Source organism: Xenopus laevis, chromosome 1S, assembly GCF_017654675.1.
Source record: "Xenopus laevis strain J_2021 chromosome 1S, Xenopus_laevis_v10.1, whole genome shotgun sequence".
Classification (NCBI taxonomy): Eukaryota; Metazoa; Chordata; class Amphibia; order Anura; family Pipidae; genus Xenopus; species Xenopus laevis.
The window spans coordinates 20,062,129-20,089,431 of record NC_054372.1 but is presented as its reverse complement, the minus strand read 5'-3'; the positions used below and the strand labels follow the sequence as shown (position 1 = coordinate 20,089,431).

General features: G+C 38.3%; 1 protein-coding gene across 1 annotated transcript in view; it reads left to right on the top strand.

The window, feature by feature from the left end:
• Positions 1–27,303, top strand: part of LOC108706551 (Kv channel-interacting protein 4) — a 112,629-nt gene that overhangs the window by 40,222 nt on the left and 45,104 nt on the right. The window contains exon 2 of the mRNA XM_018243067.2: positions 19,549–19,673. Within this exon, the coding sequence (XP_018098556.1) occupies positions 19,549–19,673 (125 nt within the window). The remainder of the gene's footprint in view (positions 1–19,548; positions 19,674–27,303) is intronic.

Sequence of the window (27,303 nt, the reverse complement as noted above, 5' to 3'; positions counted from 1 at the left end):
GTAGTTCATCTTAAAATGTACTGTATGATAAAGACTGCCATATTCTTCCATTTTTATTATTTTTGATGAGTTTTTGAATTATTTAGAGTTTTTTTGTTAAGCAGCTATTCAGTTTGGAATATCAGCAGTCATCTGGTCCGATTTATCCTAGCAACCAAGCAGTGGTTTGAATGAGAGACTGGAAGATAGGAGAGTACCTGAATAAAAAATAAGTACTAAAAGTAACAATAACTATAAAACTGTAGTCTCAAAGAGCAATAGTTCACGTGAATGTGAGGCAGCTGCCAAAAATGAAAGAACATTTTGGTCACTTCTTCTGTCCCAGTGGTAAAAACACCACTTATGGGCCTAAAAATAATATTTACCAAAACAAGTATTCTACCGTTTTTCTTAAGGGGCACATTTCACTGTTGTCTTTGGTTTGATTAACCTTGTTGGAGCAATTATGGTTCTTCCTAATGATAAACTGGACAAAATTAGGTGTGTCAAATAATTACCTGAATAAGAAAAGGATAATGCTAGATTTTATAAAAATAGGTTTTCAGTACATAATTATAGGGCTACTGCTGCACTTGAGAAGCTGAAGGGAACCCTAAGGGCTAGTCCACATGGGGAGATAGCGACGCGTTTGCGGTCGCGGCGACAAAGCGCCGCGACAGTCGCTGCGACAGGCGCAGGCGACAGGTTTGTATGGGCGCCTATGTAAAAACGCCTGTGCTAACCACACGAGGCGATGCGCTTTTCAACAGTCGCCTGAAAATGCCTCGCCAGGCTTTTTCAGGCGACTGTTGAAAAGCGCATCGCCTCGTGTGGTTAGCACAGGCGTTTTTACATAGGCGCCCATACAAAACTGTCGCCTGCGCCGGTCGCGGCGACTGTCGCGGCGCTTTGTCGCCGCGACCGCAAACGCGTCGCTATCTCCCCGTGTGGACTAGCCCTTAAAGAGCAAAAATGCATCAGGTCAACACACAATCCCATTCACAGGGACTGAGAGATAAGGGTAGACAGAAATGTTGGTGGCAATTAGTAGTTTCAAGCTGATAAGGAAGCATGCCCTAGAATATATTAAGTACGAGGGGGTCATTTAGTTACACAACTGTGCTTTACTGAACGACGTTAACCATAGCTACAAGAAGACCATCATGTTTCTTTAAAATTGAACTTAAACCTAAAAATTTATATGGCTAAAAATGGCATATTTTATATAATGAACTTATTGCACCAGCCTAAAGTTTCAGCTTGTCAATAGCAGCAATGATCCAGGACTTCAAACTTGTCACAGGGGGTCACCATCTTGGAAAGTGTCTGTGACACTCACATGCTCAGTGGGCTCTGAGCAGCTGTTGAGAAGCTAAGCTTAGGGGTCATCACAAACTATCAAGCTGCCATGTAGTAATAATCAGCATTAAGTACTAATCAGCCTTATATTGTGACATTTCTATTCTATGTGTACTGTATATTGTGAGTGGTTCCCTAAACTCAGTAAGTGACAGCAGCACAGAGCATGTGCAGTGAATCAGCAGAAAAGAAGATGGGGAGCTACTGGGGCATCTTTAGAGTGGCAGATCTTTACTGCTAAAGGGCTGTGGTTGCTGGTTAATGTACAGTACATTGCTAGCCTACTTCTTTAGTTAGGCTTTTAGCCTTTAAATAAGCTTGATTTCTGATTCTGGTAAACAATTTACCCTTATTTTGGACACAAAGATTAGCTTGGAATACTCCATAACAAATAATAGGTCAGCTTTTCATTTAATGAGAAAAAAAATCCACATTTCACTTCAAAAGAGTTTTTTCATAAGATAAAAATTAAGTTTTCTTCTTGTACCGACTCTGGATCATTAACTCCAACATAATCTTGCCTAGGGCACAGTTTATGAACTGTTAAATCAAGCTTTTCCTAACCAGCTTTACCCAGTATTGATTTCCACTCACCCTCTAAAAGGGTAAGTGGTTTTAAAGCTGATAAAACTGAAGTTCACATGCAATCCCCGGTGGCCATGAGCTCATCATTTACAATGTAAAGGGACCAAAGTCCCATGAGCAGTAAATACTGAGGCAAATGTGAATATATATATAGTGAATAAAGTACCCCCTCTTGTAAAATATAAGGATATTATAAGTTACCGAGGAGTTTCATGACCATATAAAAACACGAGGCCGAAGGCCGAGTGTTTTTATACAGGTCATGGAACTCCGAGGTAACTTATAATATCCTCATATTTTACAACTGGGGGTACTTTATTTATTATAATACTCAAATTTTAGTGACTCATGTGACAGAAATTACATCAGAACTCACCGTTTATAACTGATGACATCACTACTCACCGTTTATAAGGATATAATTTACAAGATATTCATGGCTTTTGTGTATTATATATATATATATAAATACATGAATATGGTGTAAATCATATTTCTGATGAACAGTGCTTGATGTCATCAGTTATAATTGGTGCAATGTAATTTCTGCCCAATGACTCACCGAAACTTGTGTATTATAATAAATAATGTACCTCTAATGTTATATAAGAATATTAGGGGGCCCATTTACTTAGCTCGAGTGAAGGAATAGAAGAAAAAAACTTCGAATTTCGAATGTTTTTTTTGGCTACTTCGACCATCGAATTAGCTACTTCGACCATCGACTACAACTTCGAATCAAATGATTCAAACTAAAAATCGTTTGACTATTCAACCATTCGATAGTCGAAGTACTGTCTCTTTAAAAAAAACTTCGACCCCCTACTTCGCCACCTAAAACCTACCGAGGTGCAATGTTAGCCTATGGGGAAGGTCCCCATAAGCTTCCTAACAATTCTCTGATCAAAGGAAAATTGATCGATGGATTAAAATCCTTTGATTCGAAGGATTTAATCATTCAATCGAATGATTTTTCCTTCAATCGTACGATCGTAGGAAATGCGGTAAATCCTTCAACTTCGATATTCGAAGGATTTACATTCGGCAGTCGAATATCGAGGGTTAATTAACCCTATGTAAATCTGCCCCTACATGTGAGGAGTTCCATGACCTGTACAAAAGCACAAGGCCAAAGGCTCCCTTTGCAAACCTAGTTTAATGCTCCAAAAACCTCATTGTAGTCTTGGAGAGGATGGTTGAAAGATTTTGCTGCATGAATCTGTTCATATATATTGTGTTTAGTTAATATATGTTATATGACACTTCTTCCAGCCTGCTGGGAATTCTGTGCTTCCGCATTACTGATAGCAATATAACATATAGAAGTTCAAGGTATATTAAGGCCAGATATTTGTTTTTATTTTTAGAACCATTCTTTTTTGCACAGGGGACCAACTCGGCAATAAATGACTATATTGTCAGAAAGGCAAAATAATTGTATCTTGGAATAAGGCCAATGCCTTCTCACATAATTTGAAGTAAACTAAAAATCTTTTAAGAATAAGGGACATTTTGATTATATATGGGTGACATATCCAATGCACAACACCAACATATTTATGACCGCATTGTTCTAAAATCAAATGTCAGTTTAAAAAAAAATGTAGGATATGAATTTATTTGATTAAATATTTCTATAATCTAAAGTGAAATACAGAATCACTGATCCAGAAGAAAGTCAGATCTCCTGGTGGGCACACACTTCAGTTAGCCATCTAAAATAGCCAACCAGTTAGCCCAATATTCCTTGCCAGCATATTTTCTTGCCTACCTTATACTGGGTCACTGCAGGAACTTGGATCTCCTGCCTTTTCTTTGCCAACCCCTTATATAATTCACTCCCCTCTACCTTGTACAGGCTTCTGTCAATTTTTAATTTTCCCATACTTTCCCATCTCTATCACTTCTTTCTGTCCCCTTACCCAAATTCCTTCTTGCACCACTCAATAGTTCTCTCAGAAGAAAACCAGCATAAGAAGATAAAGAAAATAGAATATAGGCATGAGGGGTTGTGTATAGAGAACAATAAAGTTTAACATTTATGTCAATATATAATCTGCCTGACTACTAGCTGGTCCAGAAGAAGGCAAAAAGTGCCATTTGAAGCCTCTCCAAATTCCTTCCTGACTCAAGATTGAATCAGTCCCTGGATTAACTTGTACTATGAACTATCTTGAATAAGCCTGTATTCCCCCACTTGATAAAAAGTCGTCCAACCAAGCTATCTAACGAAATCAGTATGACTGATTCATGGAAATAATGCCACATCTTCACATCTCTCACTGTAAAAAAAACACTTCTGAATAATTAGATGGAAACTCCTTTCCTCTAATCATGCCAAAGTGTCAACTGGAAAGACCTACTGGTACATAAAGCTTTAGAGAGATTATTATATGATCCCCTTATATATTTATAGTTATCATATCTCTCTTGATATGCTGATATTTTCTTTTACCAGCTTAGTTGCCCTTCTCTGCACCCTATTTAATTCAACAATGTTGAGTGCTGGAAACCAATCTCAATCTTATCTCATGGCAAAACTTACCTTGCCTCTTGGCAAAACTGGTACTGAATTTGCGCCGTTTCGCTCCGCCGAAAAATTTGCGAATTTCACGCAAAATTTCGGCGCCCGTTTTTCGACGCCGGCGTCCGTTTTTGGCGCCGGCGTCCATTTTTTCAGAAAATTTTTTTTTTGACGCCGGCGAATTTTTGCCGCGAATTTTCGCGGGCGTTTCGCGAATTTATTCGCTGGCGGCGAAACGCGCAAATTCGCCGCGAATTCGCGCCTGGCGAATAAATTCGCCCATCACTACTGAAAAGACAAGAGAACACAAAAATTGGAAGGAGGTTAGATAAATAGTTAGGTCAATAAAGATATGAGGAAAATGGTTAGTGGGACCTGGGATGCATGGATAAATATAATACATGGTTATCATGACATAAGTATATCCAGTCAACGCTGGAGTATTTTAAAGATGATATGACCCATCTATAGCTAGGATGTTCTAATTTCTTGATTTTAGATTCCATAGCCAACAAAGGGATTAGAAAAAACTAAAAGCAAATTTCATACTGGAATGTTTTTGTTACCATTATAGGATCTACATGTGAATTCTGTAAACATTCAAGTCATTTTGTTTGCCTAGCAGCTTAATTCAACAAACACAATATCTAGACAAAGGTCAAATAGCTTCACAATAAAATTAGCTGCGCAAAAGTTCACAACCAGTGATATTTTAGAAAAGCAGAGGTTAAATAATAATCACAAGATGAGCTATAATAATCATTTGTTATGGAGAACAGGAAGATTATTGCTAAACACAAAGAATCAGAATAATTCAACTGGAGAACGAAAATGAAAACATTATCCACTTTATTAGAATCTCTCTGGGTGATGCACATTCCTATACAAGGGTAATTAAAAAGAGTTAACCATGAAGTATTGATGTTAAAAAAACGTGTCGTGTGGTTGTTGTGAGTGGAAATAACCCTGTTCCAGACAAATTGTTTTGGCACATGAGGTTTAGCCAGATTTTCAATAATTTAATTGGTTGCTTGTTATGAGACAATGTGCTTTCCAGAATAACTGCTTTCATGCCTTGAATTCCTGTCAAGACCTCCACCTTATTTTACATAATTCTTATAATCCACCCTGTGAAATCTTTATTACATCTTTAAGAAAATTATCTATTCCATATAGGCAACAACCTCCATACTGTGACGCTTGAACTGCATTTTTTATTAAATCTTTAAGTGGAACCCACTAATTTGATCATATGAATAGGACATAATTAGAAGCAATGAATCGCTGGGTCTCATTTATCAACACTGGGCAAATTCGCCCATGGGCAGTTAACCATAGCAACCAATCAGTGAATAGCTTTTTAAAGCCAACTGCAGGTAGAACAATGAATGTAGCAATTTGATGGTTTGCCATGGGTTACTGCCCATGGGCAAATTTGCCCGGTGTTGATAAATGACTCCCACTAGGTTTATTAGAACTGATTGGAATAATGAGAAATGATATGAACAGCTTTACACAGAATTTCAACTGGAAATTCAGAATTGTCTACTCTATCTCAGGGAACCTAGTCATGCCTTAACTACTGCATCTAAAATTGCACAAGTAAGGCTTAAAGCTTGCTTCTGGTGCTGTGCCATGACACCATGGGACACAATGGAGCAACATGGATGCAACATTTGGCACTCTTTTTACATACTATCCTTGCCCAAGAAGGCTCTGTGTTCTACAGTTCCTGCTTTAAGCTGACTTTTGTATTTTATATCTTGTACAATGAAGTGTCAGGGGCCTATCGGCTCCTAGCGGAGAAGTCCGGACCAAGGAGGAATCTTACGGGTTAAGTCCAAGTTTGAGGTATCCAAAGGGGTCAGGCGTAAGCGTAGTCAAGTTTAGGCCAGATTTACAGGAATACAGGAAACAGCAATTAAGGAATTTAGGAAACACAGGAACACAAATCAGCAATTCCTATAATCGGGCATTGAACCTGTGACCTGGACAGGCCCGGACTGGCAATGTCCCTGTTCGGGCGAATGCCCGAAGGGCTGCTCCACTAACTGCTGAAATGAGCCGCTTCTGTTGTTTAATGCAACAGACTACAGCACGGCATGGCAATTATTGCCTCTCCTTTGCTTCTCCCTTCACACGCAGTCATGCACTCAAACACATAGAGAGCAGCCTTGTGTTCCTCCCACCTCCTTTGATTGGCCATCAGTCAGGGAAAGGGGAAGATCACGTCCCTCTCATTGGCCAGCTGACTGGTGGGGAGGTTCCGCCCTGTTTCTGTGAAACGAGAAGCTGGGGGAGGAGGTGGAGCGATAGAGAGTAATGAATGGCACGGCAGGCTCCTTCCTGGGCAGTATGAAGCAGCTGGGAAGGTAGGCAGATGATATCCAATTAGTTTCTGAAAGTACCAGCAGAAATCTTCACTGCTGTTTGCTGCTTATTTTGAACTTTTTCAATTGATTGATTTGTCTATGAATAAATCAGTTGATAATGTAAAAAAAATCCATTTTACAGTGTTTGTTCTTTCTTATATATATATATATATAAACGTGTAACCTGCTCTTGCTGTTGTGGGGTTGTGCAAAGGCAGCAGTACAAAGGGCAGCACCAATCCTGTCCACATGCTTCACAGGGGTTTCATTTTATGACAGAATCTAGAAAAATGAACCTCTGAAACATATTTTTAATGTAGTTGCTACCAAACAGCAGGATTAGTTTAGTAACCCTTTACCTCATCAAGAAGGTTGATTGTGCAGGATAAAGACCATGAGAAAAAGTATCTCTGAGTTGGTCCCCCCTCACTCTAAACCTTGCCTTCAGGTTGGTGCCTGCAGGTACTGCATATGACCAGCACACTTTCACTATGTTAATTAAAATGTTATATTACATTTGTCCTATAAATCTAATTTTCAGCACAAATATGTGCACCATCTGTTATTCTGCATTGCTGTACAATACTGCATATATAAGTAGTGCCTGCATATTAGTGATTGTCTCCTAATTTAAGTGAATCCATAAAACCTCACACTCACGGCCAGACTGGCAATCTGTCTAAACTGGGCAAATGCCCAAATGGCCACTCCATTTACTACTGAAATGGGCTGCTTGTGTAGTTAAACTGTAGTTAATCTCACCAGGGCCCACCAAAGCTACGACAGACTACAGCACACAGCTTCCAGTACAGGTATGGGACCTGTTATCCAGAATGCTCGGAACCTGGGATACCGGATAACCCATCTTTCCATAATTTGGATTTTCATACCTTAAGTCTACTAAAAATCATATGCGCTCTGTGTGTATAGCTTTTGGGCCTGTGGGATAGTGTATAGATGCTTTTTGAGATAACTTTTACTTTGATGTAGAGAGTGATATTCTGATACAATTTGCAATTGGTTTTTATTTTTTTGTTACTTGTAGTTTTTGAGTTATTTAGCTTTTTATTCAGCAAGTCTCCAGTTTGCAATTTCAGTTCTGCCTATCTCCTGTCAGTGGTGTAATTATTTACACCACTGCCGTTGATTTATTTATATAGGCAACTGCGCTGATGAATTATAGCATCTATAGCAGTATATCACAGTTATTTTGAGGATCATTTTTATCTGCATACACAAGAGGGTGAATAGACCTACGAGGTGCACACCAATATGCAAGTTTTAACCCAATATATAAGTGTGGCTGAGTACAAGAGCATTGTGTGTTTACATGTGGGCTGCTTTGATTTTTTTTGCCCGGGCTGCTTTTTACTCCCAGTCCGGCCCTGGACCTGGATGTCTTTTTATTTCCAATTTTTGCGTCGGACCGGTGATGTCGGCCCCGGTGGCTCATTGGCACCATCGCCATCTTGTATGCGCCGTCGCCAGAGAAGGGATCGACATCAGGCGCTCCTGACATGAATTTTGGATATTGATCGTGTATTTTATGTAGCAATCTAAAACTAACCTTCAGATTTAAATTGCAGGTTTAAAATGGGAAAGATATCAAATCAGATGATGTTTTGGCTGTTAATTGACAGACAGCAATCGTATGAAAGTTATGTCCTAGAAATAGTAGTCACCCATGGATATTGTCAGTTATGCAATAGAAGCAAAGATATTATTGTTACGAAATTTTCTAACCTTTCTGACCGACAATCGATCGTATGAAAATTGAGTCCACAGATGGCCCAAAAACTTTGTTTCGTATGACTATATCTGTGCATCTATGGCCAGCTTAAGCCTTGATCTTGATTGACCACTTGGTTTGACTCCATGCCTGTTTCTAACCTTTGTTATTTGCTGTCTGCTCTAACTCCAAGGCTGTCTTGACCCAAAATTATTTACTGACCACCGTTTGGATCTATTGGTCTTCCTGTTCCTTGTTGGTCCACAGCAGAAAATGTCAGGGCCCCAAAAGGGATCTCATGCTCATTATAGAGAGTGGACTCCTAAGCAGTCCCAGGGTTTCTGCTTCACAGATTGTGGCAATATGTGCCTGTCTTAAAGGAGAACAAAAGCCTAACTAAAGAAGTAGCTAGAAATGTTGTACATTATGTTTTGTGCTTCTGTACCAGCCCAAGGCAACCCCTGCCCTTTAGCAGTTAAAAATCTGTCTCCAAAGATGCCCCAGTAGCTCCCCATCTTCTTTTCTGCTGATTCACTGCACATGCTCTGTGCTGCTGTCACTTACTGAGCTTAGGGACCCACTCACAATATACAGTACACATAGAATAGAAATGTCACAATATAAGGCTGATTAGTAATTAATACAGATAATTACTACATGGCAGCACAGAAACCAGTGCAATTAGCATCAGAATTTAATAATCAGCAAACCTGTAGCATCAGCTTATATTACAGGGGAACCTCATTTTCTGATGGATAATTAGTGACGAGCCCTAAGCTTAGCTTCTCAACAGCCAATCAGAGCCCACTGAGCATGTGAGTGTCACAGACACTTTCCAAGATGGTGAAACTTTAGGCTGGTGCAATAAGTTCAGTATATAAATTATGGTATTTTTATCAACATACATTTTTAGAGTTTTTAGGGTTTTAATGTTTTTTAGCACATAGAAATTTAGCCGTGACTTGGACTTCAGTATGTTACTTTAGAAATGTGTGTTTCAGCTTTTTAAGTCAATCATTTATGCAAGGTTAACAGAGATAAGTGAAGGTTTAAAATCAAGAAGATTATCTTCTTATATTATAAGACATTTTTCATTATCTAGTACGTGTTCAAGGTTCTTAAACTTTGTTTTCACCCTGACGATTTTATGAAATAATCCCTGATGATTAAAGTTAGAACTCTTTGATAACAATCAAATCAGTGGCATGGGTTGGGTGCTGAAACAATTTCTATAATATAAATTAGGTGAATGATGTATTCCAAATGGTATTTTTAAAAATGATGGGGCAAATTCACTTAAGGGCGAAGTGACTAATGCTGTCGAAAATTTGCCAGCGTGACGTCATTTCGGGACTTCGCCGGGTGCTGGTGTAAATTCGGTAGCAAAGGAGATAGACTGTAGCGCTACTTCGCACTCTAAAGATTTACTGAACGTTACCTCTTGCACCAGACTTGCCTTCGCCACCTCAGACCAGGAGAAGTGCAACAGAGTTCCTCAAAAAAAATTTAAAAATTTTCAATGTCATAAAAAACACTGGCGAATTTTCCGTTTTTTCAGGGTGATAGGCTGCAAAAGCTTGTAATTTTTTTTAGGGTACCCGGATTCCCCCCTACCTTTCCCTACATATGGCACATAAACTATACACTGGTATCATTTTGACGCCCATAGACTTTTTGGCGAAACCGAACGGGTCAAATTCACCCATCACTAGTAGTCATGGGCATGGTTAAACTTTGAAAAAACAACATTGTGACTTCACATGCTGTCCTACAAATGAAAGTACAGTTCGGTTTCATTGAGATTATTTTTTAATTTGGCCAGGAAAGGTCTGCATGGGTGTTCTTTTAATTTATATGGTAATGCTTACACCATTCTTGCTGTACCCTGCTGCAATGACGGCCGTTCACATAATGAAATCTTCATTGGTACATTGGATTTCCATAATTAAAGTTGGCGGTGGAAGGGGTTTCTCTGTGCTAGGTGCAAGAAAACTGAATCACTTCCAAGTTAACGTTTTCTGTTTTAGGCTCCAAAACTATCCATTTTCCACATGAATGGCTATGTTCCTGCCTGATGTCTGAGTCTATTTTAGACAGCTACTGATGCTTAGCGAATGGAAGTTTCTTGGGTTTAACCCTTATTATCACAGCCATGACTGAAGCCTGATGTCTTGATTCAAAAACAATAATATAACACAATCTTAATTCCTTCACTAGTATGCATTTGTATATTTCATTTGTTTTGCCTATTCTTTTGTAATTCAGTTGTCCACATTAGTGATGGGCAAATTTGGTCCCGTTTCGCTTCGGCAAAAAATTTGCGGATTTTCTGCGCAATTTGTGAAACGACGGAAAATTAGTGAAACACGAATTTTGTCGCCCGTATCAATTTTGACACCCGCGTCAATTCTGACTTTTGCATGGCGTTAAAGTCAATGGGCATCCGAATAATATTGACACGTGACAGTTTTGACGCGATCGACACGTGTCCAAAATTTCTTGATGCCGGCGAATTTCCGTGCCAGTTTTGCAAATTCATTACCCGGTGCCGAAACACGGAAATTCACAGCGAATTTGCGCCTGGCAAATGTATTCACCCTTCACTAGTCCACATATGTGATTCTATGAAACATACAAAGATTATACATATAGGCCTACATTCTGAGAAGCACAGTCACACAATACTGATAGGATTCTGGGTTTAGTTTAGACCATGGTACAATCTGCATGAAATTTGTACTGTATGTTCTCATCATCTCTGTATCACAGATATGTTTTTCAAGTAACTGTAAAGATATTTTTAATTGTAGATAATAATCCCAATGATAATGTGCAAACGGAGGCCTGAGTGTATTTGACTCAGCACCATATAAGTCACTTCATTATCTTGAATGTTAGCTTCCAAAATCCTACTCTGCAAAGTAGGAAGTGGCTGGAATTGAACCAAGGAACCCAGTGTGACTATGCAGAAATATAAGGCTTGGCAGCCATTGAGCTTCTCTGCAGAAAACAGACCTGATAAAATTGTTTAAAACATTGGAATGGCATAGGTACTAGTTTCTTCAAAGCAACAATATCCCATTGGCTTTATTTTGACAAAAACATCCCTACAGCAATATTTGCCAAGAACATGCACAAGTTTTAAACATTTTTAAGTTACTCCATGTACCCAGAAGCTTATAAATTTGAGGACTCCAAAAGCCAAACCTGACAGATTCCAAACCTATATCTTGTGCTAGTTAAAGCTAATTGTGAAACAGTGTGTCAGCTCATTGGGATTATGTCCAAGCAATCTGTTTTCTGGCATGACACGTAGCTGACTTGATAGAGAATTTTCACATTAAAAGTTGAAATGTTTGTAGCATTTCAGAAAGTTAGCAAGTGCAGCTTAAAAATGCTGCATTTCATACTTATTTGGTTTGTTTTTTTTTGGTTCAGATATACAAATCTAATAGATTACTCATATGAAAACATTAATCTTGTCTCTACATAGAGTACATCTTTTCCATGGATCCATAGTTTCACAATTCATTCCCAAAGCATAACTTTGATGGAGTATATAATTAAAAAAAAAGAACACAAGATAATCAGCTGCGTTTATAGTGGCTGCACTCATGGCTACATAGTTCCAGGCATGCAGATATATCATGTCTTACTGCAGCTTGGCACAGTGATGGAACAGATTTAGTACTGCCATCATTTACTTAAAAAAAAACAAAATAACAGCTAAGATTTAGAAAATGTAAGGGCCCGAAGGCTCAATCTGGAGTAGTGGACCAAAGAGGAAGCTGAAGTCCAGCACAGTTCGCAGTACAATAGGATTAGGCAAAAGAATGGTCAAGGTCCAGGCAAATAGGTCAGTTCAGGCGGCAAGAGTTCAATAACAATAAACAGGCAATGGGTCAAGATCAAGAACAGGAATCAATACACACTAACACACCCAGGAACACACAAAGTAGAACCTATAATTGGGCGATGTTTGCAGACCTTCAAGCTCCTTAAATAGGCCTCCTTTGGCGCCAAAAGATGGACGTGATGACGTCACTTCGCTGGAGTTATTGCGCAGGCGTTCCAACGCTGGCATTCATTCAGGCGCTGATGTCCATTCTGACGCAGGCGAAAATACGCTGGCTTCACAGTGCCGCACCCGGGAAGAACCTCGTGGAAGGACTGGGCGGCGCCATCTTGATTAGCAGAACAGCGTCGGCTTGGATGCGGAAGGTAATTCTTCCTTACAGAAAAACTTGGTTCTGGGGAAAAGCCTGAACTTCCTAAAAACAGGAATATTGGCCGAATATTTCCAAGGATGACAACTACTTATTTTTCTATCAATACAAAACTTGAGGAAATATAAGCTGGCATCTAATAAAATATATATCAGTCTATTGAGTACAGTAAATCAGATATAGCCTAGAGTGTTAAGACTCAGGAGACTAGGAGAATGAGTTAGAGTCATAGAACTCCGAGGAAACGTCTAATATCCTCATATTTTGCAACTGGGGGTACTTTATTTATTAGAAAAATAAAGTTTCAGTGAGTCATGGGACAGAAATTACATCAAAACTCACCTCTTATAACTGATGACATCAGAACTCACCGTATATAAGAATATAATTTACAGGATATTCATGACTTTTGTGTATTATATCTATATAATACACAAAAGCCATGAATATCCTGTAAATTATATCCTTATAAACGGTGAGTAGTGATGTCATCAGTTATAAACGGTGAGTAGTGATGTCATTTCTGTCACATGACTCACTAAAATTTGTGTATTATAATAAATAAAGTACCCCCAGTTGTAAAATATAAGGATATTAGAAGTTACCTCGGAGTTCCATGACCTATATAAAAACACTCGGCCTTCGGCCTCGTGTTTTTATATGGTCATGAAACTCCTCGGTAACTAATAATATCCTTATATTTTACAAGAGGGGGTACTTTATTCACTATATATATATATATATATATATATTAGTAAAATGGGTGGCACACCGCTTCTTAACCTCACTACAATATATAATGTGGCTGGATCATGTTGAAAATGATTTACACATGCAACAAGTTTCCTCATTCTCTGCCTTGGTATATATTCTAGGTTTCCGTTACACTGAGAACTGTACTAAATGTAGTATTAAGGAGAGGCTATTGAAGTTTTTGCCTTGCTTTGCTGGCAGTTCGACATTAATGGATATTCAAAGCCAGTTTCATTTTAATATACTAATTAATGTTTCTTACCAGTGGGAAATTTGCAATTTCTCAAGTAAATTGTATTTAAATGATCAGAGCTAATGCATTTTGTATTGAATATTATTGCGTTTCTCACTGAGGAAAGTTCATTTTTCAACATAATAGATTTGTGACTTATCATCATGGTGTATTTTCTGTTATGTAATAACATGAGTTGAATATAAGTACAGTATGTAATGGAAAGCAGGGTCATTTGGGCAGTGGTGAAAGAAGCTGACAATTTGGAATAATCTGTGCCAGTACAAATCTATGGAAATAGATTCAGTATAGAATCAGTTCAACTTTTGGGCCTGCATTTTTGCAGCAACAGTTATGAACATCCAGTCCCAGTTAGGTCAACAGAGGAGTGTAGAAGAAGGAAAACTGTAATATCCTGCCTGGAGTTGAGCTGGGGACCTGGTGTTTCTGGGCTGTCTGACTTACTATTGCTCTATGTGAGAAGACATTGCTATATGTGTAACTGCAAGTAGGGTAGAGCTTTGTTCAGCTGTTATCTATCTCTCCCATGTGATCAGTATAAGCCATTGGCTGCCTATAAAGACTCCTGCCCTGCACTGAATCATTGCCCAATATAGGTTCTGTTTACTGGTTTCTGGGTGTGATTTATATTATTAATATCTGTGTTTGACTCTCTGCCTGATGGAAGAGGTGGCTGCTACACGCAGAAGACCGGGACCTTGGGGTTGGTTCTGTGTTCGGGATACCAATTGTTACACAAACTGTGTATCCAAATCCAGACATAGACACAGACGTCCTATCATATGAGCGTAAGCAAGCATCATAGGCCAGAGTCAAAGTCAAGAGACCAGACAGATGATAAGCGAGAGTTAAGCAATGGGACAGTAACCAGATTTGATAGGAGTGAGACAGGGGCACAAACATGTACCGTGGATCTGCCATAACTCTGCACCTTCCTTTAAAAGATAAAAAAAGACACACAACAATATTACAACAAGAGAAATAAGCAAAAGGACTCTTTGTCATAGAAGAAAATAAAGATACCCAATAAAGGCACAATATGTTTGACATGTGAATATATTTGAACTGACAGCTGGACTATTCTAAGAAAGAGCCAGAAAACAATCTAAATACTCTACTACTAAGAGAAGGGCAATAATATACTCTCTTTGTGTGTGTGCGCGTCTACACTCAACTTTCATCTCATTCATTAAGAATATTATATTGCTTCATTGTACTTTTTATCTGCAACTTGTTTTCTTTCAGGAATTAAATGATGAAACTGCAGTGACAATTGGCAAGCGAAAAATCCACTGTGTAAAAAAAAATTGGCGCGCGCATAAAAATAGTTGCACGTCAAAATTGCAAGCCCGTTGACTTCAATGCGTTTTCTGCAAAGAATCGTCCATCACTACCAATAACTACAGAACCTCAATAGATATTACTTGGCAAATTTTTGTATTATTCGTGTACACTTTTGTTTTAAAGAAATAAAGAAAACCCACAAATGTTAGTAGAAATTTACAGGAAAAAAAAAAGAAATTTGAATATTAGTAGATAGAGTCAGATATAAAGTTGTTCTGATGACATTCTTTCCTAATTTGTCTAAGCACAGTAAAGCTGCCCTGTTTCTACTTTTCCTGTTGTAGCTAGAATCACAGATTTCAAATAGAAAATTATAAATATATGTACAGGTATGGGACCTGTTATCCAGAATGCTCGAGACCTGGGGTTTTCCGGATAACAGATCTTTCCGTAGTTTGGGTCTTCATGCCTTAAGTCTACTAGAAATTAATTTAAACATTAAATAAACCCAATAGGCTGGTTTTGCTTCCAATAAAGATTAATTATATCTTAGTTGGGATCAAGTACAAGCTACTGTTTTATTATTACAGAGAAAAAGGAAATCTTTTTTAAAAATTTGGATTATTTGGATAAAATGGAGTCTATGGGAGGCAGCCATTCCGTAATTCGGAGCTATCTGGATATCGGTTTTCCGGATAAGGGATCCTATACTTGTATGCATAAGTTTATAAATATTGTTTTATAAATTATATTTTCAGTTTTCTAGTTTTTACAAAACTCAATTTTGCTTATTGATTAAAACATTGGAATATAAAAAGTTTGATTGAATAAAATATAAAAAAATAACACAAATACCTCTATTGGACTCTAACATATTCATTGGGTTGAAATTTAGCAAAACTTGCATTCAAAAAAAAACTTTAAAGTTGCAATAGGCAGCTCCCATTGATTTGTACAGGAACTTGGCAGCTTGTGGATGACAATGCATATGATTTTTTTTTCACTTATTCCAATTTAAGTTTTCGAAATCAAGGAGTTTGACCACACAAAAAATTTTTATGTGAATGTTAATAAAGCCCCCCCATAATCTGTTTCAAGTTTTTTTTACTTCAATTTAAAATGTATTTCCTACTGTAAACCACACATCTTGCTGTGAATCTCTAACAAGCACGATTCAGCAGTTTGGAATGCCCAACTGCCAACCAGAACTATTGAGTTGTTTGCAGCAAGAGAACTTGACTGAGGGTTCACATAAATAAACCATATCTCAAATACTACATAGGGATAAAAAATAAAAAAGACTATATTAACCTTTCTCTTACATTTTATTAAATTAAAGAGCATAGTTATAGCTATGCTCGCATTCAAGACTTTGCAAGGGCTGCACCCCTCCTCTGGAACGCTCTCCCACGGTCTGTCCGACTTTCTCCCAACCTTTCTGCTTTCAAGAAATCTCTGAAAACGCACTTCTTTCGAGAAGCCTACCCTCACTCTGCTTAACTACCAAACGCAACACCACATACAGTACCACATTTCTCACCCACTTACTTCGATCATGCCCACTCCCACACCTTGTGTATTACTCCCTTCCCTTTAGACTGTATGCCTATGCATAGGGCCTTCCTCACCTTTTTGTACCTGTATTGATTGTGATGTTTGTTACTCCATATATTCTATGTATGTAATTCATGTGATGTAGTTGTATAATCACATGTACTTTACGCAATATGTTGGCGCTATATAAATACATGTTAATAAAAATAATAATAATAATAATGAGGGTCTGCTTTTAGTTTTTACAGCCAAATAATTTGACTATTTAAAGACTTTTATTTGTTTTATGAAATGTGCTTGTGTTTAAATTAGGGCAGGACACAAATTTCACTTCAATAATAAAAAGTGCAAAAAATAAATAAAAATTGGTCAAAACTGTGGGCTTCATCTTTGACACTACTGACACAGAAGACTATTTACAAAAACTATTTTTTTCTGATTAAAACTAATTCGACCAAACTCCCATCCACTAACTTGCTTAATTTACTAACAGTTCGGCTCAAAAAGTGTCCGTGCAAGAAAAGTCTTGACAAAATCAACCTTTTTTGATTGTTGCCTGGAAAACTCGACTTTATCGAACTGTCACTTTGACAAATCAAATTTATCAGATTATTGAAGGAAAATCAGCATCAAAACTGCCCGATCAATAATCACGAAGGCAAAAAAACATGTTCTAAAGGGACCATCTGCCATTGACTTCTACATGATTTTGAGAGGTTTTAGCTGGAGTATTTTTGGATTCAGATTTGTAGGATCTTCAGAGCATAATAAATTCTGAAATTTTTTTTATTTTAAAAAACAACCAGAAAAATGTGGTGTTTAATAAATAGGCCCCCTTGTTTTCCCTAGGGAAGAAAATGCATTTTTCACTTTTCTTTTAAAGCTCTGTTTTTTTCAATTTCCCATAGACACACTTTTACAAGTTACCATTAAACCAGAATTCCATGAACTAAAAAACATGAACTAAAAAAATAAAAATAGAAAAACCCAGGGTAATTCTACAGAAAAGCTGTCCTCATACAACACTAGTGTAAATCATTCCTCAAATGTAATAGCTTCTCCGGGGATCAATTCTAAAGGAATTTATTAAGCAAAGTAGAAAATATAAGGCCACTATCAAACCAAACAAATGAAAAGCTTACAAAGATATATAGACTTGCACAGGTTCTGTATAAAACAGACAATTGCTGAATTCTGTACAGAAGATAAGACTCTTTAAAAGCAAATAGAAAACTGAACCAATGTCTCGGAGGATTTCTTCACAAGTTTGAAATATCCAACTTATTGTCTCTAAAGTAGTTTTATGCTTGTTCACCAAGGGTTTCAGTGCTCACCGCAATCACCCGCCATGACTGGGAACATATGAAATTTTATGAAAAGCAGTTTATCTGTAATAGCATGGGAGCAGCGGATAAGATGCAATACTTAAGTCTGAAAAGGCTGTAGTAAAGATTTTAAGCTTTAAAGAATTGAATTCATTCTCTGCTTTAGTAAATTCCCTTTGTTTGGCAGTTTCGGTTATATTGTCTCCTCGTAGGAAATAGTCAGACCGTGATTAAATATCTCTCTTAACACCTTAACTACTATTCTGCCAGATTTAGATAATTTTTATTAAAAGAAGAAATCAAGAATAAATAAATAATATGGAAATGTGTGATCTGGTGCCCATTTTTTTAGGTAGCAAAGTTGGTTAAATTGTGTGATTTTGCATTTCCCAATTTCACTTATATATATATCCCCACAGAGTCTATTTTTAAACAATAATTTAAAAAATTCAAAATTTGAATATATGTTTTCTTTTTCTCTGCAAGCATAACACAGCACCTTTTAACTAAGATGTATCCAATCCTATTGGGTTTAATTAATGTTTAAACATGTTTTAATTGAGGTATGGTTATGCAAATTATGACAAAAAACTCTTATCCAGAAAATCTCAGGTCCCAAGCTTTGTAGATAATGGATCCCATACCAATACTTACAATGTCCACCTCCAGGTCAAGTAAGAAGCAAAGTACAGACTCCTGCGGTACTCCACTAACAGCACTAGTCCAATAAGAGAATGTTTCATTTACCACCACTCCAAGGGTAGTCAGAAGAGGCACATCCTTAGGGCGCAAAGTTGGGGGGCACCATACACATACTTCTCTGTTGCTTTGCCTATTCTGGTCAATGACCCCTTACTGAGGAGTTCAGCTCCACCAAGTGCTCTCATGCAGTACTTATTGCACGCTTGTGTACATGCGCCCATCCGTGTGCTCTCATTTGTGCGTGCATGTGCAAGCATGCACAAGCGCCCAGGCACAATGGGGTGGGCGCTACATGGCCGACTGGGTTTGTCTAGAGTGCAGAGGCGGCCTGGCCCCGTGCTGCATCACTATTTTTAATCTAGAGTGGTAGTAAAAACCCTTTGTTTGGAAGTTACAGTTATATTGTCCCCTTGTAGGAAATAATCAGCGCATGACTTGAGGTATGGCTATGCAAATTATGACAAAACCTCCTAAGCATTCTGGATAATGGATCCCATACCTGTACTTACAATGTCCACCTCCAGGTCATTAATAAACTAAGTAAGAAACAAAGAGCCAAGTACAGAGCCCTATGGTACTCCACTAACAACACTAGTCCAATAAAAGAATGTTCCATTTACCACTACTCCAGGGGGAAGGCAGAAGAGACACGTGCCTAGGGCGCAAAGCTTGGGGTGAGTCAAGCACGTATATTCTCTGTTGCCTTGCCTACCCCTAGTCCGGGGGCCATTTTAGTGTTGTGTAATAAAATCCAGCATTGTATTCGCACCATGACAAAAATTATTGGAGAATTTACACTAATATATAAAAGACTAGATACCATGTGGGAAACTGCTTTATAGATTTCATCAAATCAATTTACAGATATTAATATTTCCAGTATTATTCTTGACTTTACTTTAGACAATGTGGAAGATGAAATGGAGGCGGCAACTGTGCGTCATCGCCCGGAGGCACTTGAACTGCTGGAAGAACAGACCAGGTTTACAAAGAAGGAGCTTCAGATTCTGTACAGAGGTTTCAAAAATGTAAGGTGTTTTTTTGGTCTCATTTTTAGTTATAGCCTACTCCAACATGTCAGTAAGATATTAAACTGGGTGAAATATGGAATGTCAATTTATTTTTATTCCATATGTTTAATGCTTACATTAACTCCAGTCAATCTTTTAGAAAGACTATAATATAAACATATTAAAACAAAGGAGGCATGCTCCAAGTGTCCAATGTTTTTTCCAGATTTATTGGACAACAAAATACACTTACAGAAATCTTTTCTATGCCTAAAAAAACACTGGTAGAGGGTATAGATTTGTCTAAGGAGGGTTCTGTTAGTTGAGATTTAGGCCTTGCTCTCAAATCCCAAAACCTTTCCTTACCTTCATCGCATGTACTCTCTTGCTTTTTCTCAGTTTCCTTATGATACTGCGTTTTTCCCATTATGATACTGCGTATCTTGACAGCGCTATGTAAATAAATGATGATGATGATGATACCTCCTATATTTTTCTTTCAACATTGGTGGACAATTGCTTACTGCTAAATCATCCCTGAGCAGGATGAGTATTCAATGACTCTTTCTGCGTGTTAACAAATTCCCTCCTTGCTGGATATTGTCCACTACGTTCAAGAACATTGGTGACTCGTTTCCGTCCATTATCTATATTCTGTCTGTTTGGTTTAGTTTCCCCTTTAAATTTACCATGTTCCCTTGATCTCGGCCTTATTGATGGTTGGTCAGTATTGATTATTGCCACATTAACCCCAGAAGAACATAATAAATTTTGTTGGTTGAGTGTTAAATAATCCCTCTGATCTCTAATAAATTTTCATTTTTTAAGGGCTACTAATTTACCTTCATAATTGCTTCTATTCCAATCTACGTAATTCTTGTTGCACCTCTCCTTTATTCAGCATTTTTAAAAACTCAGTCTTAACTATCTAAAGAGCGGTGTAAACATCCTATAAACAGCTTTTTATTCCAAATTTTATTGGTTGGAGTACAGGTATGGGATCTGCACTCCAGAAACCCGTTATCCAGAAAGCTCCAAATTACGGAAGGGCCATCTCCCATTGATTCAATTACAATCAATTAATCCAAATTTTAAAAATGATTTCCTTTTTCTCTGTATAATAAAACAGTAGATTGTACTTGATCCCAACTAAGATATAATTAATCCTTATTGGAAGCAAAACCAGCCTATTGGGGTTATTTAATTTTAATGTCAAATGATTTTCTACTAGACTTAAAGTGATACTGACACTAAAAAACTACTTTTTAAGATATGAATGTACATTTGTGGGCAAATTTACCTAGGGTCGAATATCGAGGGTTAATTAACACTCGATATTCGACTGGCGAATTGAAATCCTTCGACTTCGAATATCGAAGTCGAAGGATTTAGCGCAAATAGTTCAATCGAAAGATTGAAGGAATAATCGTTTGATCGAACGATTCGAAGGATTTTAATCTATCGATCAAAGGATTATCCTTCGATCAGAAAATTGTTAGGAAGCCTATGGGGACCTTCCCCGTAGGCTAACATTGGCCTCGGTAGGTTTTAGGTGGCGAACTAGGGGGTTGAAGTATTCGACAGTACTTCGACTATCGAATGGTTGAATAGTCTAAAGATTTTTAGTTTGAATCGTTTGAATCGAAGTCGAAGTAGCCAATTCGATGGTCGAAGTAGCCAAAAAAAAATCGAAATCCGAACAATTTTTCCTCTATTCCTTAAACTAAGTAAATGGGCCCCTAAAAGTTACCTATAGGTCATGTTGATTGGTTTTTTGCTGAGAGGTCTGTTTTTGTTAGTAATTGTTAGTTCCTAAACCTGACTGTTTTGCTAACCTGACTGTCCCATCTCAGCCTGTCAGTTAGAGTTTCTAATACTAACGGACTCCTGCTGCACAAATATGGCAGCCCCCTCATAGACAAACACAGGGAGTCAGACAGGTAATGTAAAAGCTTTGAGCAAATACTTTATGGCAAAATTATAAGTAGCATGCAAAGCCAATATTATGATAGATGTAAAAAATGCCTACTTTCTGGTGTCAGTATCTTTTTAAGGTACAAAGATCCAAATTATGGAAAGATCCATTATCTGGAAAACCCCAATTCTGAACATTCTGAATAACAGATCCCATACCTGTATAAGGATTTTCAACAGATTAGTTCCTGTGGAAGTGTGAGGTCACCTTGAAAAGAAAAAGTCATGATTTTAAACCCAAACTTTTCCCTTGAAACAAGTTACTTACTTGTACGGGTATGCTCAAGTTAACCAGAGGTAAGAAAACCAATTGTATTTAGGTAAAGGTGGCCATACACAGGCAGATTAAATCTGCCAATATAGGTCCTTTGGGCCAATTCGGCATTTTATCTGTCAGTGTGTGGGGGCTTCCGACGGGTCTCACTGATCAATATCTGGCCAAGGTTTGAGTTTTCTGGCGATCAAGACAGCATCGGCTGGTGGATGTGTTCATCATCCGGTCGGCGTCCAGTCTCTTCATTGTAAGCATTTGGTCCTAGGCAAAACGTTTGGATTAACCCAATATCACCCTGCCGTTGGTGGGCATATCGGGGAAAGATTTTATTGTGTATGGCCACCTTTAGGGGATTAGTGGTCCTGCACCCAAATACATAGGAGTATATTTATATTAAAGAGTAAAGTTAGAGATCACCACAGTCCTCTAGTGAGAAAATTCCGCCACTCTCCATTCATTTCTATGGGATTTTTAAAAGAGACTTTATCAGTGGGTGAAATTGAAAGTTCATCATTTGATAAATCACATAGAAATGAATGGAGAGTGGCGGAATTTCACTCTAGAGGACTGTGGTGATCTCTAACTTCACTCTTTGATAAATATACCCCATAGAGTTTATGGAAAGCATTAGGTCTTATACAAACAAACACTCTTCATGCCTGATATTATGGGGGATATTTATCAAAGTCCGAAATTATCTCAATATTTTCTGAAAAAAACACCAACCAAATCCGCACGGGTTTATGGGGCTTATTAATACACATTCCTGAAAAAAAATTCACGGAAAAAAAAAAATCCAAAAAAACCCAGCGAAACTCTGATTTTCTCGATTTTTTTCAGATTTGTCTTCCGATTTTCACAATTTTTTTAGAATTTTTCACCTAAAAACTCAGAATTTTGCCCGAAAACTCCGGGCTATTGCCAAAGACCCAGGACACATCAAAAATCATTGGACTTCTCCCATTGACTTATATGCAACCTCAACAGGTCTGAGATGCCCGATTTTCAGATTCAGACTTTTTCATCCTCAGGGTTAAATAAATTCCTAAAAATTTGTGATTTTTTTAAAAGTCAGATTTTATAAAAAAAATCACGATTTTTTCGTGATTTTTGCATTCAGAGTTTAGTAAATAACCCCCTAAGTGTTAATCTTCAAAACACGGCTAGGTAAAAGGTAGGGCTTTTCATTTCCAGTATCCAGTGAATAGGGGTAGGGTGCGCTAAGTGGAGTACTAGTTCAGTGAAGAATACAAATTGAAAAATGTAGGAAGTTGAAAACTAAAGGAGGTTCAAACTACTGTAGGTCAAAAGTTTGTTCTAAACCCTCATTTTTTTTCTATATATTTATTTATATTTTTTCCTGTTTTGATCTGTAACTGGGATAATGAGTGCTAGCAAGATTGAAGGTCTGACTCAGTGCACAGTCTGCCATATGTATGCAGATTTGGAACAAGAGATCCAAAATGCTTACCTCTGTGGTGGTTGTGAGCAAATTGCCACTTTGGAGGCTCAAGTTAGAGCACTAGAGCAACAAATTGCAACACTGCGGTCGATTGACAATCTTGAAAGGAGTCTTTTGCTCACTGAGCAGGACCTAGCGGGGTCAGATAGTTTGGGGGGAACAGAACAGCAGCAGGATGTTGAGGCAGCTAGCTGGGTGACAGTTAGAAAATCTAAGGTGGGCAAAAGGAAAATGGAGGCTGATCCGGAGATTATACATCGCAACAAATTTGCCAGATTGTGTGAAGATGATGGGAGTATGAACTCTGGATTGGCAATTCTAGATGGGGCTGATCTCTCTAACAGCCGGGAGACCAGTTTCTCTAGTAGTGGTGGGGGGGAGAGTAGAGTCAGGCCTAAGCAGATTGTGGTTGTAGGGGACTCAATTATTAGGAAAGTGGATAGGGTAATTTGTCGTCCGGATCGCTACAACCGAACAGTTTGCTGTCTACCTGGTGCCAGGGTTCGGCATGTGGTTGATCGGATAGACAAATTATTGGGTGGGGCTGGGCACGACCCAGCTGTCTTAGTGCATATCGGTACTAATGACAAAATAAATGGTAGATGGAAGACCTTAAAGAATGATTTCAGGGATCTAGGCTCTAAGATCAAGGAAAGGTCTTCCAATGTAATCTTTTCTGAAATTTTGCCTGTGCCACGTGCAAGTTTAGGAAAACAGCGGGAGATTAGGGAGCTTAATGCGTGGCTCAAGTCTTGGTGCAGGAAGGAAGGGTTTGGGTTCCTAGAGCACTGGGCTGACTTTTCGTTGGGGTACAACCTATATAGCCGTGACGGTTTGCACCTCAATGGAAGGGGGTCCGCGGTGCTAGGGGAAAGAATGGCTAAGAGGTTGGAGGAGTGTTTAAACTAGGCAAGAGGGGGGTGGGTGAGATAAAGGATTATGGGGAAGCTAGTGTAGATGGGGTAGTGGGGTTAGTAAGGGGTCATGGGGGAGGAGTGAGGGGGGCATACAGTTTACCAGCTAAGGAGGTCCCTCTGTTACAAGGAAAACAGAATAATACTAACTTAACGTATAATTCTTCACTAAGTAATGCACATTTCAAAAGTAAAAGTAGTAACCTCCGCTGTATGCTGGCAAATGCACGGAGTTTGTCAGGTAAAATGGGAGACCTAGAATTAATTGCATGCTCTAAAAATTATGATATAATTGGTATCACTGAGACCTGGTGGGATGAAACATGTGACTGGATTGTGAATTTAAATGGTTACACCCTTTTTAGGAGGGACAGAGGGATTAAAAAGGGTGGAGGAGTGGGTTTGTATGTAAAGCCTGAATTAAAGCCATGCGCTAAAGAAATAAAAATAGCTGGCACTGGTGAGGGTGTAGAATCACTCTGGGTAGAGATTTCGACTGGGCAAAAGGTATCAAAAAGAATTATCATTGGTGTATGCTATAAACCACCTCGTATAAGTGTCGAGTATGAAGCCCAGCTACTCTTGCAGATACAAGCGGCTTCACAGCTGGGTCAAGTTGTTGCTATGGGTGACTTCAATTATCCAGACATTGACTGGGGTAATGGGGTTGCTAAGACAGAAAAAGCTAGTAGGTTTGTAAATATGCTGAATGACAACTTTTTATTCCAGCTCGTTCAAGAACCTACTAGGAATAACTCTCTTTTGGACCTTGTAATAACTAACAATACTGAACTCATCTCTAACATTTGTGTGGGTGAGCATTTAGGGAATAGTGATCATAACATGGTCTCCTTTGAGATTCTGTTGCAGAAGCAATTCTATAAGGGAGTAACTAAAACACTAAATTTCAGACGTGCAAACTTTGACAGTATAAGGGCATCTCTGCAACATATTAAGTGGGAAATGCTTTTCACAGAGTTAAACACAGAACAAAAATGGGAAGTCTTTAAAATGCTGCTTAATAAATATACTTGTCAGTATATTCCACTTGTAAGCAAGGAACGTCGTTGCAAAGCAAAACCTTTTTGGTTCAATAGAAGCGTTGGTGTTGAGGTGGGTAAGAAAAGACGTGCTTTTAAGGCTTTCAAGTTAGCTGGTACAGCCGAAACATTTATAAGGTACAAGGAGGCCAATAAATCATGCAAAGAAGCTATAAGGCAAGCTAAAATTGCTATAGAAAAGGATATTGCAGCAAGCAGTCAAAAAAATCCCAAATTATTTTTTAAATATGTCAATAGTAAAAAAATGAAGCAGGAAGGGGTGGGACCCTTACTATCAGAGGGGGATCAGCTGGTTGATGAAAACAAAATAAAAGCGCAGATTCTGAACTCGTATTTTTCATCTGTTTACACAAATGAAGAACCAGTAAGTGAAGGTTTCCTTCTTAACACTCCCAATTCTAGTAATACAACTAATGATGCATGGTTCACACAAGAAGAAATTCAAAAGAGACTTGAACAGGTTAAGATTAACAAAGGTCCAGGGCCAGATGGTATTCATCCCAGGGTAATTAGCGAGCTTAGCTCTGTGATTGCCAAACCTCTTTACTTAATTTTTCAGGATTCATTGAGATCTGGTATTGTGCCAAGAGACTGGCGAATTGCTAATGTGGTGCCTCTATTCAAAAAAGGATCCCGTTCTCAGCCTCAAAACTATAGGCCAGTTAGTCTGACGTCAGTATTAGGAAAGCTTTTCGAAGGGTTAATAAAGGATAAGATACTGGACTTCATAGCAAATCATAATACTATGAGTTTGTGCCAGCATGGTTTTATGCGTAATAGATCTTGCCAGACTAACTTAATTTCTTTTTACGAGAATGTAAGTAGAGACCTCGATTCTGGGATGGCAGTGGATGTGATTTACTTAGACTTTGCTAAAGCATTTGATACAGTGCCACACAAAAGGTTACTGGTTAAATTAAGGAATGTTGGCCTGGAACATAGTATTTGTACCTGGATAGCGAACTGGCTAAAAGATAGACTACAAAGAGTGGTGGTAAATGGAACATTTTCTAATTGGACCAGTGTTGTTAGTGGAGTACCGCAGGGCTCTGTACTAGGTCCCTTGCTTTTCAACTTGTTTATTAATGACCTGGAGGTGGGCATTGAAAGTACTGTTTCTATTTTTGCAGATGATACTAAATTGTGCAGAACTATAGGTTCCATGCAGGATGCTGCCACTTTGCAAAGTGATCTGTCTAAACTGGAAAACTGGGCAGCAAACTGGAAAATGAGGTTCAATGTTGATAAATGCAAGGTTATGCACTTTGGCAAAAATAATATAAATGCAAGTTATACACTAAATGGCAATGTGTTGGGAGTTTCCTTAAATGAAAAGGATCTAGGGGTCTTTGTAGATAACACGTTGTCTAATTCTGGGCAGTGTCATTCTGTGGCTACTAAAGCAAATAAAGTTCTGTCTTGCATAAAAAAGGGCATTAACTCAAGGGATGAAAACATAATTATGCCTCTTTATAGGTCCCTGGTAAGGCCTCATCTGGAGTATGCAGTTCAGTTTTGGACTCCAGTCCTTAAGAGGGATATAAATGAGCTGGAGAGAGTGCAGAGACGTGCAACTAAATTGGTTAGAGGGACGGAAGACTTAAATTATGAGGGTAGACTGTCAAGGTTGGGGTTGTTTTCTCTGGAAAAAAGGCGCTTGCGAGGGGACATGATTACACTTTACAAGTACATTAGAGGACATTATAGACAAATGGCAGGGGACCTTTTTACCCATAAAGTGGATCACCGTACCAGAGGCCACCCCTTTAGACTAGAAGAAAAGAACTTTCATTTGAAGCAACGTAGAGGGTTCTTCACAGTCAGGACAGTGAGGTTGTGGAATGCACTGCCGGGTGATGTTGTGATGGCTGATTCAGTTAATGCCTTTAAGAATGGCTTGGATGATTTTTTGGACAGACATAATATTAAAGGCTATTGTGATACTAAACTCTATAGTTAATAT